Genomic DNA, 14475 nt, shown 5'->3' with positions numbered 1-14475 from the left:
TTTCGACATCTCCTTTCCCCTGCGGAAGAAGCCCAAGATTGCTTTCCCCCCCACCCCACCCCACACAAAGACACCTCCCATGCTCTAGCCAGGAGCTTTGGCTTCCCAGCTCCCAGACTAGTAACAGAATCCTGGGGTCTCACATCCTTGCCTTTGGCCAGATGCTTCCTTTGGGACTTGAACACTGGTTGGGTAATACCAACAGAGCTGCCCTGTTGGGGGTGGGGGCAAAAAGCCCCCTTACTGCTCTCCCTCCATCCCTGGGAGAAGGGATGGACACAGAGGAAGGAAGAACAGGACCGAACCCAGAGGCTGGTGTCGGTTCCAGGAGGGACGTGGAGTCTAGTCTGTCGGGGAAGGGGCCAGAACTCTAGGGCTCCGCTGCAGCAGCACAGTCTCCGAGGGACGGCTCATCCTTCCTGCCAGTAGTCCAGTCCTGCAGATGCTGGAGGCATGAGGCCCCGGGGCTCTCGGGGAGGTCTTTGCCACTCTTCTTCAACAGATACTGCAAGTCCCTGACTTGGGGGCATTCGGATTGCTGCTGCGGTCCAGATCCGGAGGGACGGAGCCTTTGGGCCCCCAGACATTCAGCTCCTCGAAGATGCCCATTTCGATCATCTCCTCCTGCCAAGGGATGGGGACGTTCCCCGAGGAGAAGTCATCATAGAACGCCTTGTCATTGTCGTCCAACATGATGCCCTTCACCGTGGAGAAGGCACCCACGTCGTCAATGTCCTTGGCATAGACCACCTTGGGGTCTGGCACGAAGGGCGGGTCCAACAAACCTGAGCGCAAGACGGGAAGGGGAGGTCAGCGGAAGAGAGGAGGGAGTCATGCAGAGGTTGTACGGCTCAGATTTATTAAAAGCTCAACATTTAGACTGGTTTCATAGAATCGTAGAGTTGGAAGGGACCACAGGGTCATCTAGTCCAACCCCCAGCACGATACAGGAAATTCACAACTACCTCCCCCCCACACCCCCAGTGACCCCTACTCCATGCCCAGAAGAAAAGCTGTGTGCCAAGGTGCCCTCCCTCTCATGATCTGCCTAAGGTCACAGAATCAGAATTGCTGACAGATGACCATCTAACGTCTGCTTAAAAACCTCTAGGGAAGGAGAGCTCACCACCTCCTGAGGAAGCCTATTCCACTGAGGAGCCGCTCTAACTGTTAGAAAGTTCTTCCTAATGTCTAGACGGAAACTCTTTTGATTTAATTTCAACCCGTTGGTTCTGGTCCGACCTTCTGGGGCAACAGAAAACAACTTGGCACCCTCCTCTCTATGACAGCCCTTCAAGTACTTGAACATGGTTATCATATCCCCTCTCAGTCGTCTCCTCTCCAGGTTAAATGTACCCAGCTCCTTCAACCTTTCCTCATAGGACTTGGTCTCCAGACCCCTCACCATCTTGGTTGCCTTCCTCTGGGCACTTGTCTACACCCTTCTTAAATCGCGGTGCCCAAAACTGAACACAATAATTTTAATGCTCGTTCCTTGGAAAACCTGTGAAGAAGGCCGGAGATCTCTTGAGAGAAACACCTCCACAGCCTCCGTAGACTGCAGTTTCCAGGCTTCTTTGGGGGATGACCAATTAGCATAAAACCAGTTGTGTGTGCCTTATAAATGGACTCTCTGGCACATCATATTTGCACAAAAAGTCATTTTGGTTTAGCAGACCTTAAATGGTTATTATGAAGCCTTTTCCCACTAGGGTGGCGTTCCCATGATCAATGGCATGGCGGAGTGAGGTGGGGCCTTTTGTGGAGGTTCTAGGGACTCAGGTGCCCTGTTTCATACACACCCCATTTAGAAAACATGAAGGCTATCCCAAAATTCTACTTTGATCATTGAGTTGCCAACCTCCAGGTGGGGCCTGGGCATCTCCTGGAATTGCAACTGATCACCAGAGTTACAGAGATCAGTTCCCCTGGTGGAAATGGCTGCTTTGGAAGGTAGACTCTATAAACACATGAAGCTGCCTTATATTGAGTCAGACCCTTGGTCCATCAACGTCAGTATTGTCTACTCGGACTGGCAGCGGCTCTCCAGGGTCTCAGGCAGGGGTCTTTCCCATCACCTACTTGCCCAGTCCCTTGAACTGGAGATGCTGGGGATTGAGCCTGGGACCGTCTGCATGCCAAGCAGCTGCTCGACCACTGAGCCATGACCCCTCCCCTGGTGAGGTCCGCCCCTGTCCAGACCATGCCCTTTCCAGGCTCTACTCCCAAATCTCCAGGAATTTCCCAACCCAGTGTAGACAGCCCTATCTGCTCTGCTTGCTTTCCCATGATGCTTCAGTTCACCAGAAAGAAGACACCTTCCTCCACAACATGGAGACTTCTGCGATCTCTTAGAGAAAATGAAACTTATGGGATCCCACCTCTATGATATGTCACCAGAAGCTTGTAGGGAGTGTATGCACACCTGTCCTCTAAACAGGTCTAGTTAACTTCAAGCAGTAAAATGCTTGGTGTGGTTATCGACAGGACAGAGGTAGGTGCAGGTGACCTCTTGCAAGGTTCATCTCCTTCTCTCTCTCGCAAGAGCAAGCGGGCTGTTTGACTCCAGCCCATTTCTGATCATCAGAGGGACTGGGGTCTTGCAAGGTGCCCAGCGTTGGCTTGGCAGTAGGGTTGCCAACTGCCAGGTAGTAGCAGATCTCCTGCTAATTCAACCAATCTCCAGCTGATAGAGATCAGATCCCCTGGAGAAAAATGGCCCCTTTGGCAATTGGACTCTATGGCACTGAAGTCCCTCCCCTCCCCCTCCCCCGGCTTCCTCAGGCTCCGCCCCAAAAGTCTCCCGCCGGTGGCAAAGGGGGACCTAGCAACCCTACTTGGCAGCTTGGAGTGGGCAGAGGGAAGGCGAAGGGCCCCACCCAGGCACACAGCTCGCAGAACGGGCAGTCCTCACCTGCTTCGAGTCGGCTCCAGTTCATTTTTCGGAAGAGGGGGTGCTTCTTCAGTTCGGAGCAGGCGTTGTTTTTGAAGCCCAGGCGCTGGGCCGGGTCCTTGGCCATCAGTCCCTCGCAGCAGGACTTGCACTCGGTGCTGAACTTCTCACTGTACACCACGGGCTCGTGGAGGATGCGGCGCGTCACTTCCTTGTTCTCTACCTGCAGCGGATGGGGAGGGAGAGGGGCTTCAGAGGATTGCCAGGTCCCGCTTCGCCACCGGCAGGAGGTTTTTGGGGCGGAGCCTGAGGAGGGCAGGGTTTGGGGAGGGGAGAGACTGCAATGCCATAGAGTCCAATGGCCAAAGCGGCCATTTTCTCCAGGAGAACTGATCTCTATTGGATGGAGATCAGTTGTAATAGGAGATCTCCAGGGCTGCCAACCTCCAGGTGGTAGATAAACAACTCACTGATACTGTAAAAGGATATTGCAACCAAACACAACAGTAGTAGGCTACAAAAAGTAAGCAAAACAATGATGTAAGATGCAACAGGTCGAGAGACTGTAAGTGTATTGCAACTATGAAGAAACGAAAGTTGCAAACAAAGCTAAGCAACACAGGTTACAAAGCGACAAAGAACAACTAAAAAGTTGAACATGTACAAATATGAAGAAAAGCCATAAAGGCTTGCAAGTACTACTCATAAATCACATGTAAAGCTCCCAGGCCGGGCTGCTATCTTTGAGATATCTTTCTGTCAAAGCCTTTATGGCTGATGAAGCTACATGTTAGTAGCGAAAATGCTGGAGAATATCCGGAGCCACGTTTCCATCTCCTCCGCCTGAAATGAAATTGACCAGCAACAAGCCAAGCTAATTACATGAACTGTTTACTTTTAAAACTTGTCAAATATAGCATTTTTGGCTATATTTCTTCATATTTGTACATGTTCAACTTTTTAGTTCTTTGTCGCTTTGTAACCCGTGTTGCTTAGCTTTGTTTGCAACTTTAGTTTCTTCATAGTTGCAATACACTTACAGTCTCTCGACTTGTTGCATCTTACATCATTGTTTTGCTTACTTTTCATAGCCTACTACTGTTGTGTTTGGTTGCAAGCAACCTCCAGGTGGTGGCAGGAGATCTCCTCCTATTACAACTGATCTCCAGCCGGTAGAGATCAGTTCCCCTGGAGAAAATAGCCGCTTTGGCCATTGGACTCTTATGGCATTGAAGTCCCTCCCCTCCCCAAACCCTGCCCTCCTCAGGCTCCGCCCCAAAAATCTCCAGGTATTTCTCAACCCGGAGCTGGCAACCCCAGTGTACAGTGGCAGCACTCCTGGCGGGCACAGTGGTGGCATTCCCATCAGTACCCAGCACCCTCGGGGAAAGGATACCCAGCCAGGGCACAGGCTCACAAACGGGCAGGGGGAGGAAGGAAGGACACGCAGGCAGGTGGGGACGCAGGTGGGCTGGAGGGAGGGCACGAGCAGTAGGGTTGCCAGCGCTGGGTTGGGAAATACCTGGAGATTTTGGGGGTGGAATCTGAGGAGGGCGGGGTTTGGGGAGGAGAGGGACTTCAATGGGGTATAATTAGGGTTCCCAACTGCCTGGTTGTGGTGGGCAATTTCCCACCAATCAACCGGGCTGCCTGCTGACCCCATGTGCATGCTCTCCCGGCGTGATACTGCCACTTCCGAGGTCCGGAAAGGCGTGATAGAAATGGGGGGAAAGACACTTGGTGGGCACCAGAAAATATGTCAGTGGGTGTCACGGTGCCCATGGGTGCCACATTGGAGACCCCTGCCCTTGGCATTCTCTCCCCAGGGTCCTCCTAAATCTGGAAGTATCCCTGCATCAGGAGGTGGGCTGCCACGTCAAAACCATTTGCAGAATCTCCTGAACTTTTGTCTGGCACTGCCTGTTACTTATTTGCTCGTTGCAGTGTGTGCGGGGTGGGTAGGGGGCACGTACCTTCTCCCCCCGGGTCCGGAAAGCTCCTTTCGCTGCGATCATTTCATACAGAGTTACTCCCAAAGTGAAGTAGTCCACGCTGTAGTCGTACTCCTCCCCTTTCAGGAGCTCTGGAGCAGTAAATCCTGCAGGCGGGACGAAGGAAGCAGAATTGGGGGCCAGGTGGGGGATGCTTTCCCCAGGTTCCCCCACCCACCCAAGCCCCCTCCCCTAATACTCACCTGGTGTGCCTGCAAACCCTTTGGTCTTCTCTTGCCCCTCTGGTATTTCTGTTGCTAAGCCTAAATCCGAAATACGAACATGCCCTGGAGGGGAGGGAAATGTTCTAAGACATCCAGAAGGGCTTGGGTATTAAATATGAAAAGGATTTTTAAAAATGCAGAAATCGGGTCAGTCGTTAAAATCCTAATCTCAAACTTGCAAATCTGGTTTTAAAAAAAGAACTCTGCGCTCTTGAGCTGGCTAAAGGGAAAACAGTGGTGGTGGTGGAAAGTGCTGTCAAGTCGCAGCCAAATTGTGGTGACTCTGAACTTTCTTGGTGGTAGAATCAACAAATAATAGAATCCTGGAGTGGGAAGGGCCATAGAGGCCATCTAGTCCCACTGCCTGCTGAATGCAGGATCAGCCTAGACTCAGAGCATCCCTGACAAATGCTTGTCCATCTGCTGCTTAAAGACTGCCAGTGGTGGTGGTGGTGGTGGGGGGGGGCTCAGCACCTCCCCAGGTTGTCATTCCACTGTTGAAAAAACTCTTAACTGTAAAAAAAAATTCTTAATATCCAGCTGGTACCTTTCCGCCCTCAATTTAAACCCATTATTGCGCTGAGTAGACAATACTGGGCCAAGGGTCTGATTCAATATGAGGCAGCTTTGTGGATCCAGCCTTTTTCCCCCTGATCGCTTAGCAAACCCGGACTTTTGCTTCTCAGACAAACCAAATCTTTCTGGGGGGGGGGGTGTTTCCTGACTTCCAGCATTTGGGTCTCTTTACCTGCATCGTCCAGCAAGACGTTCTCTGGCTTGAGGTCCCGGTAGACGATGCGGTTTTGGTGAAGATGCTCCAGGCCGCAGATTATCTGGGCTGCGTAGAAGACCGCCCGGGATTCCTCAAAGCCAGGGTTGTTCTCGTCTACATTATACATGTGGTACCTAGGGAGTAAGATAGCATTCTGAAGAGGAAATACATTTCCATACAGAGGCAGAAGAGGAGCTTTCACAATTACCGTCCGTATTTCCAAAATTCTCAAAGCTTGACCTTAAAATACATTTTGTGTGTGTGTGTGTGGGGAGGGAGATGCTTTTTGTTTGTTTTGCATAAATTATATCTTAAAATGTAAAAACAAGTTGAATGCCAGTGTCAATCCTTTACCTGAGGGAGCAGCAATTGAGGACCAAGAGCCGAATCTGCAGGGTTACCAGGTCCCTCTTCGCCACTGGCGGGAGGTTTTTGGGGCGAAGCCTGAGGGCGGGGTTTGGGGGAGGGGAAGGACTTCAATGCCATAGAGTCCAGTTGCCAAAGCGGCCATTTTCTCCAGGGGAACTGATCTCTATCGGCTGGAGATCAGTTGTAATAGCGGGAGATCTCCAGCTAGTACCTGGAGGTTGGCAACCCTACGAGAGGCCCATGAGCCCCACGCCAGCAGCAATCCCCCCACCCCGGTGGTGCCATGTCAGAGGGTTGGTGGGTTTGTGGCACTCTCACCTGAGGTCTCCCCCGTTCATCAGCGTCATGACGAGGCAGAGATCATGCTTGGTCTGGAAGGCGTACGCCAACGTGACGATGAAGCGGCTGTGGACTTTGGCCAGGATCCTCTGCTCTATAATCGCCCCCTGGGAGAGAATGAGCAAGATGTCCTGAGTCACCCGGGCTCCGCCTGCCCACATCTCGGGCTCTATGCCCGCTAGAATGGCAGTGTTCCATGCCCCGTGGAGGTTAGGCATGTCTTTACATAATTAATTCTCTTCTGCTAGTCTTGTGGAGGTGGGGGGATGGAAAGTGCCGTCAGGTTGCAGCCGAGCTATGGAGCCCCCGTAGAGTTTTCAAGGCAAGAGAGGTTCAGAGGTGGTTTGCCATTGCCTGCCTCTGCATAGCATCCCTGGACTTCCTTGGTGGTCTCCCATCCAAGTATGAACCAGGGCTGACCTTCCTTAGCTTCTGAGAACTAACAAGAAGAAGGAGAGTTGCTTTTTATATGCCAACTTTCTCTACTACTTAAGGAAGACTCAAACAGGCTTACAACCACCTTCCCTTCCCCTCCCCACAACAGACACCCTGTGAGGTAGGTGAGGCTGAGAGAGCTCTAAGAGAGCTGTGACTAGCCCAAGGTCACCTAGCTGGCTTCATGTGTAGGAGTGGGGAAATCAACCCAGTTCACCAGATTAGCCTCCGTGGCTCATGTGAAGAAGTGGGGGAATCAAACCTGGTTCTCCAGATTAGAGTCCACTGCTCCAAACCACCACACTTAACCGCTACACTAACCGTTGACATCCAGGTCAGGGCGGCCACAGGGAGGGCCAGATGGGCCCCCATTCCCCTTCCTGGACCACTGACATTTTATTTGGCACCCCCCTGCCCTGCTTCTGAACACACGAAGCAGCCTTGTTCTGGCCCTGTCCACATGTTACACGTCCAGCCTTCCTGCCACGTGTGCGTCTGGTTGTAAGAACAGCAACACTCAAGTCCAGACACACCTTAATGACCAACGGGATTTCCAGGGTATCGGCTTTAGAGAGTCAAGGCTCCCTTTGTCGGATGCCCCCAGAATCTTCTCGGTCCCAAAGGTTCTCCTGGACTCAAATCTAGCTCTTCAACTGCAGGCCGATACGGCCGCTCTCTAAAACACGCACTGACTTTCTAAATTAAACTGGGGACCAGTTCCTGCTTGAATGCGGGGTTTAAAACCACATGTTCAGCCATGCAAGTGTTGAATGATAACATGAGAGTTACTCAACACTTGCAAAAAGGAAAATCAAGGTTACATTTGTACCCAGATTGTGCATGCATTCGCTGTAACTTGTGAACAGGGCTGTTGGCTCCATCAAAATCAGTACGGTCAGACCGGCAGCAGCTCTCCAGGGTCTCAGGCTGAGCCGGAGCGGCTCTTCCGCTGAGCCACAGCCCCTTCCCAAACAAACCTTTACTCTCCAGGGTCCCAGACACAGGTCGTTCATATCATCTACTGCCTGGTCCTTTTTTGACTGGAGATGCTGGGGACTGAACATGGGACTTCCTGTATGCCAAAGAAGGTGTTCTACCACTGGCTGCCATCCCACGCCAAGGGTGGCCCCACCTGATCCCCGCCACCCTCCTGGCTCGGGAAGCCTTGACGCTGATGCGCTCTGACACCTTCTTTGCCGGACCCGCAGCCTGAGCCTGTGAGCGGCTAAGTCGCAAGCTTCTTTTGGGCGGGGGATTAGAATGGCTAATTTTATCAGGCTGAAAATAATTCTGGGAGAGGAAGAAGGTGGGTTAGCCTGAGAGGGGAGGGAGGAGGGGGGAAACTGGCTGGCTGTGTACATGGATCACATTGCAACACCTGCCCAGAAAGGAAACGGCGCATGGTTGCTCCCAATCTGGTACAAAGCTACCGGCGTCCCATCCGTTGATATCACTGCCAAGTTGCAATCAGAAAAAGGCAGGCGTGTCTAGGGTTGCCAGGTCCCTCTTCACCACCAGCGGGAGGTTTTTGGGGTGGAGCCTGAGGAGGGAGGGGTTTGGAGAGGGGAGGGACTTCAATGCCATAGAGTCCAATGGCCAAAGCAGCCATTTTCTCCAGGTGAAGTGATCTCTATCGGCTGGAGATCAGTTGTAAGAGCAGGAGATCTCCAGCTAGTGCCTGGAGGTTGGCAACCCTAGGTGTGTCCCAAGGGCATGCAACCCAGTCCTGGGATGTTGGGGGAGACAAATGACTCAGAGCAGGAAGAAGAAAAAGAAGAGTCGGTTTTTATATGCAGACTTTCTCTACCACTTAAGGGAGACTCAAACCGACTTACAATCACCTTCCCTTCCCCTCCCCACAACAGACACCCTGGGAGGTAGGTGGGGCTGAGAGAATGTGACTAGCCCAGGGTCACCCAGCTGGCTTCATGTGGAGTGGGGAAACAAACCCGGTTGACCAGATTAGCCTCCGCCGCTCAGGTGGAGGAGTGGGGAATCAAATCCGGTTCTCCAGATCAGAGTCCACTGCTCCAAACCACCACTCTTAACCGCTACACCACGTTAGAAAGAAGCCTGTCCTTCATAGACGCTGTGCGTATGCACCTGAGACTAGGACTGCAGGCTCTGCCTCCAAAATCTCCGGGGATTTCCCAAAGCGGAGTTGGCAACCCTATTGCTTCGCCGCAGAATTTGGATTTGCTTAGAATGCCGATGAGCCACCTTCCCCCTCCCCACAACAATTGGATCCAAACGCAAGGATACATTCTAAACCGGCTAATAATGTATGCTCTTCACCTCGTAGCCCTGCCGTTTCTTGAGCCGCTTCTTGTTGAGCCGCTTGTTGGCGTACATCTTGCCCGTGGCCCGCATCTGGCAGGCACACACCTCTCCGAAACCCCCTTTGCCCAGCACCCGGAAGTCCAGGAACCACTCCTCCGACACGCTCTGGGACTCCAGCCACTTGAATTGGAGGAAGCGGGAGAAGCAGAGGCTCTCTTGGTACTTGCCAAAGGCGTTCTCCTCCAGGAACTTCAGCAGATGCTGCTCGGACTCTTTGAAGAGGTCGCCGTGTCCATGCTTGGCGTCTTCCTTCACCCTCATGATGGCCTTCTCCTCCAGGAAGGAGCAGAACTCCTTGGAGGCCGAATCAAAGTATTTGTTGATGCATTGCTGGGCCTTTGGGGGCCTCTCGGTCTCCTCCGCCATGCTGTACTCCTCCATGTCCAACCACAGGCTGCCCGCCGCCCTGAACTCGTTCGTCTCCTCAAGGAACTGCTGGAAGAGCTTCTTGCCTATGGGCTGCCTCACGCAGATGTAGTTGAAGTCCAGGTCCAAGGTATCCTTCAGGTGTTCACAAGCGGTGATGTGTGGCAGCTTCAGCCTGGCTCGCATCCGCCGGTCCCGGCCAGAGGTCATCCCAGTGTCCCCGCGGGCAGCCACGTAGGCCGTGTTGGCCACCATGGTCTCGAGGCCGCCGATGTCCATGATGAAGGTGAGTCACCTGTAAGGCAGGGACAGAAAGAGACGTTTGGAGCCGAGAGCAGCCGCACCCAGGCAGCAGGACAGGGTCAGCGAATGCTACGGCTGCCTGGAGATCTCCTGGTGTTACAGCTGATCTCCAGATTCCAATCCAGTAGCACTTTCATAGAATCATAGAGTTGGAAGGGACCACCAGGGCCATCTAGTCCAATCCCCTGCACAATGCAGGAAATTCACAACTACCTTCCTCACACACACACAGTGACCCCTACTCCATGCCCAGAAGATGGCCAAGATGCCCTCCCTCTCTCATGATCTGCCTAAGGTAATAGAATCAGCATTGCTGACAGATGGCCATCTAGCCTCTGCTTAAAAACCTCCAGAGAAGAAGAGCTCACCACTTCCTGACGAAGCCTGTTCCACTGAGGAACCGCTCTGACTGTTAGAAAGTTCTTCCTAATGTCTAGATGGAAACTCTTTTGGTCAACCTGTCGGTTCTGGTCCGACCTTCTGGGGCAACAGAAAACAACTCGGCACCCTCCTCTATGTGACAGCCCTTCAAGTACTTGAAGATGGTTATCACATCCCCTCTCATTCTTCTCAGACTTTAGAGAACAACAAGATTTTTGGGGTAGAAGTTTTTGAGACTCAGTTCTCCCTTGGTCAGACAAGGAGCTCTGACTCTCAAAAGCTGATACCCTGAAAATCTAGTTGGTCTCTAAGACCAACTCTTTAAGAGAGCCAGCGTGGTGTAGTGGTTAAGAGCGGTGGTTTGGAGTGGTGGTTTGGAGCAGTGGACTCTGATCTGGAGAACTGGGTTTGATTCCCCACTCGTCCACATGAGTGGTGGATGCTAATTTGGTAAACCGGGTTTGATTCCCCACTCCTACACACGAAGCCAGCTGGGTGACCTTGGGCTAGTCACATTCTCTCAGCCCCACCCACCTCAAAGGGTGTCTGTTGTGGGGAGGGGAAGGGAAGGCGATGGTAAGCCAGTTTGAGTCTCCCTTAAGTGGTAAAAAATGGCGGCATATAAAAACCAACTCTTCTTCTTCTAAGGTGCGACTGGACTCAAATCTAGTTCTACAGCAGACCAACAGGGCTACTCACTGAAACTGATCCCCAGAGGTCAGTTTCCCATGGAGGGTGGATAGGGTTGCCTGGACCCTCTTTTCCACCGGTGGGAGGTTTTTGGGGTGGAGCCTGAGAAGGGTGGGGTTTGGGGAGGGGCTTCAATGCCATAGAGTCCAATTGACAAGGCGGCCATTTTCTCCAGTGGAACTCATCTCTATTGGCTGGAGATCAGTTGGGTAATAGCAGGAGATCTCCAGCTAGTACCTGGAGGTTGGCAACCCTAAGGGTGGACTCTATGGCATTATACCTGCTGAGGTCCCTCTCCTCCTCAAACCCTCCCCTCCCCAGGCTCCACCCCCAAATCTCCAGGAATTTCCCAACCCAGAACTGGCAACTCTAATGACTGCCTAGACGTATGACTGCCTAGACTAATTGGCCTCAGCCAGCATCTGACTGGAAGGAAGGGAAAACGACAACCAAGGACAGATGCAAAAGGAAAACATTTTTGACTTCTTTTCCTCTTGTTTCATAGAGACCACCTAACTTTTCATTCTACCCCATCTGTTCAACTGCACGGCTTCCATTGTGCCCAGCTACATATTAGGATAAACAAGAATATAAAATGGACCTAAGACATGAACCAGAGTTTAGAGTTTAAAATTAAATCATGATTAAAAACAATGGTTTTTTCCCAGGACATCGTTCTGTGAATAAATGCAACGTACATTCAATCCAAAGAGAAGAGCACAGAGGCCAAATCAAAATCATTCAAAGCTCACTCTGTCAAGTTTCACACCTGCCTCCAAACCTGGACAACCATCCCCGCTTTTGCTGGTGTGGGGCTGCAGCTACCTGACTCCATAATCACTGGCCAGGTGTATTGTGTGTGTCCTGGTGAAGCTTCGGATTGGCTGAGCAGCTGTGCTAGCCTGGAGCATTCACAAACATCCCGACTTCTGAGGGAACAAATCTCTAGGAATGACTGGGATCCAATTTCTGTGAGGGAAGGGCGCACTGTCAGTTTGGCTGGGTTTTAAAAGTACACGTAGACCCCCTGAGACAGCAGATCTGTGGGGTGGGCTGAGGACTGGACAGAGATCCCTGGAGGCAGGGTAGCTTGGGGGGGGGGGAGACAAGTTGTGGAATTCCCTGCCCCAGGATGTGGTGATGGCTGCCAACTTGGAAGGCTTTAAGAGGGGAGTGGACATGTTCATGGAGGAGAGGGCTATCCGTGGCTACTAGTCAAAATGGATAGTAGTCATGATGCATCCCTATTCTCTCCAGTCTCAGAGGAACATACCTATTCTATTAGGTGCTTTGGAACACAGACAGGATAATACTGGCTGCAGTCGTCTTGCTTGTGGGCTTCCTACAGGCACCTGATTGGCCACTGTGTGAACAGACTGCTGGACTTGATGGGCCTTGGTCTGATCCAGCAGGGCCTTTCTTACGTTCTTATGATCTTATGTAAGTTTCTGAAAGAAGGATGACTTTTGCAGATCAGGTTACAAACAGAGAAACAGTTAATCAAGAGAGGGCTACCAGAAGGAGAAGGGATTTGAGGATTGAGGGAAGTGAGTCATAGGAAGACCTTAAAAGTGAGGGAGGAACTGTGGGGGGGGGAAAGTAAATTTCACAACCCACCAGCTCTTTGGCTGCAAGCCATTCCACCTTCCAAAGCAGCCCTTTCCTCCAGGGGAGCTGATCTAGATCATCTGGAGATCAATTGCGATAGTGGGAGATCTTCAGGAGCCCCCTGGAGATTGGCAACCCCAGCTGTGGCTCTGTTGGTGGCATGGGCTGGAGTCCTGGCACAGCCACAGGGAGGAGGGCCTCATGTCTGTGCGGCAGGCAGAAGTTCAGCTCATGTAGCTTTGGCCGGCTCTCGCGGGCTCGGAGCTTCTGGCCGTACAAAAGGGGAATCCTGCACATTTAAGCTCTTACGAAACACAGAGGTTGCAGGCCGTGCCCTTCTCCTCTCTGGCCAGCCAGCCGCCTCCTTTAATCGCTGCTCCCAGCGACCTCTTCTGAAAGCCTTTCAGGGATCATTACGGCCTCACCTTTTCTGCTAACAGCTAACCCCACTGCACTAATCTGGCTTCACGGCGAGCCGCCTGCCGTGCCCTTTTAGGCCCAGTTTCACCCTTGAGGAGGTGGGTAACGTCCCGGCTGGGTTCTTCTTTGCATCAGTCTCATTGGAGACACAACGCGCTACGTCCCTGCTGTGGGTCCCCCCCCCCCCAAATCTCCAGGTATTTCCCAACCCTGAGCTAGCAACTCTAGGCACAGCTAAGTCATGGAGGCCACAGAATTGCCATGCAGGGGCATACAGCCATCTAGACTGCTAGGAACTCAGCTTTTGCCACATGGAAGGGAGAGAGGAAGCCCTCCGGAGACCCATTCAGGGCTTGGCGTGGCACAGGGGTATGGTTGCCAACCGCACTGCCTTCTCCTGCTTTTCTAGCTGATTCATGCAGCGATGCAAAATCAAATTCTACCAAGCATTCTAAGAGGAAAAATATTCAGACAGGCAGAAAATGTTTTTCCTGCATTGAAATATTTGCCGCATGGAAGCACCACTGGAGGAATGCCCTCACAGATTTTTTCGGGTCCATTTGGAGCGCTTTGCCACTGGGGGATCTCTCCCCTCTGCTCATGTGCTCAGGAATGTGTCTCATCTTCACCTTTGTTCTCCCTCCCTTTCCCCCCTGTCCCAGCCAGGCTGCTCTTGCCTCACACAACAGGAGGTTTTTGGGACGGAGCCTGAGGAGGGCGGGGTTTGGGGAGGGGAGGGACTTCAAAGCCATAGAGTCTAATTGCCAAAGCAGCCATTTTCTCCAGGTGAACTGATCTCTATCGGCTGGAGATTAGTTGTAATAGCAGGAGATCTCCAGCTAGTACCTTGAGGTTGGCCACCCTACACAACACCAAGGGCTGGACTCACACCCAAATGAGTGACCGCATGTGTCTCTCTGCTACAACTCCTCCCTCCTCCATGATTTTGGTTATAAAAATCTCAAAAAGTATTTTCCAGGTCTCATACATCTGATGAGGAGCCCCGTGGCGCAGAGTGGTAATGCTGCAGTACTGCAGTCAAAAGCTCTGCTCACGTCCTGAGTTCGATCCCAACGGAAGTCGGTTTCAGGCAGCCGGCTCAAGGTTGACTCAGCCTTCCATCCTTCCGAGGTCGGTCAAATGAGTACCCAGCTGGCTGGGGGTAAAGGGAAGATGACTGGGGAAGGCACTGGCAAACCACCCCATAAACAGAGTCTGCCTAGTAAACGTTGGGATGTGACGTCACCCCATGGGTCAGGAATGACCCGGTGCTTGCACAGGGGACTTTTACCTTTACATACATCTGATGAAGGGAGCTCTGACTCATAAAAGGTTTTGCTGGAA

The 14475-nt window shown here is 52.1% G+C and overlaps 1 protein-coding gene across 1 annotated transcript; it reads right to left on the bottom strand.

The window, feature by feature from the left end:
• Positions 1 to 495: 495 nt before the first annotated feature.
• Positions 496 to 10008, bottom strand: GRK1 (G protein-coupled receptor kinase 1). Its single transcript, XM_056863941.1, has 7 exons — positions 9319 to 10008; positions 6568 to 6695; positions 5857 to 6014; positions 5088 to 5171; positions 4867 to 4991; positions 2915 to 3116; positions 496 to 785 (listed from the first exon to the last, which is right to left on the bottom strand). The coding sequence occupies exons 1-7, from the start codon at positions 10006 to 10008 to the stop codon at positions 496 to 498; spliced, it is 1677 nt and encodes a 558-aa protein (XP_056719919.1).
• Between the last annotated feature and the right edge of the window lie 4467 nt (positions 10009 to 14475).

Source organism: Euleptes europaea, chromosome 18 (assembly GCF_029931775.1).
Source record: "Euleptes europaea isolate rEulEur1 chromosome 18, rEulEur1.hap1, whole genome shotgun sequence".
Taxonomy (NCBI): domain Eukaryota; kingdom Metazoa; phylum Chordata; class Lepidosauria; order Squamata; family Sphaerodactylidae; genus Euleptes; species Euleptes europaea.
Note: the sequence above shows the minus strand (reverse complement) of the source record. Positions and strands in the feature narration are given on the sequence as shown.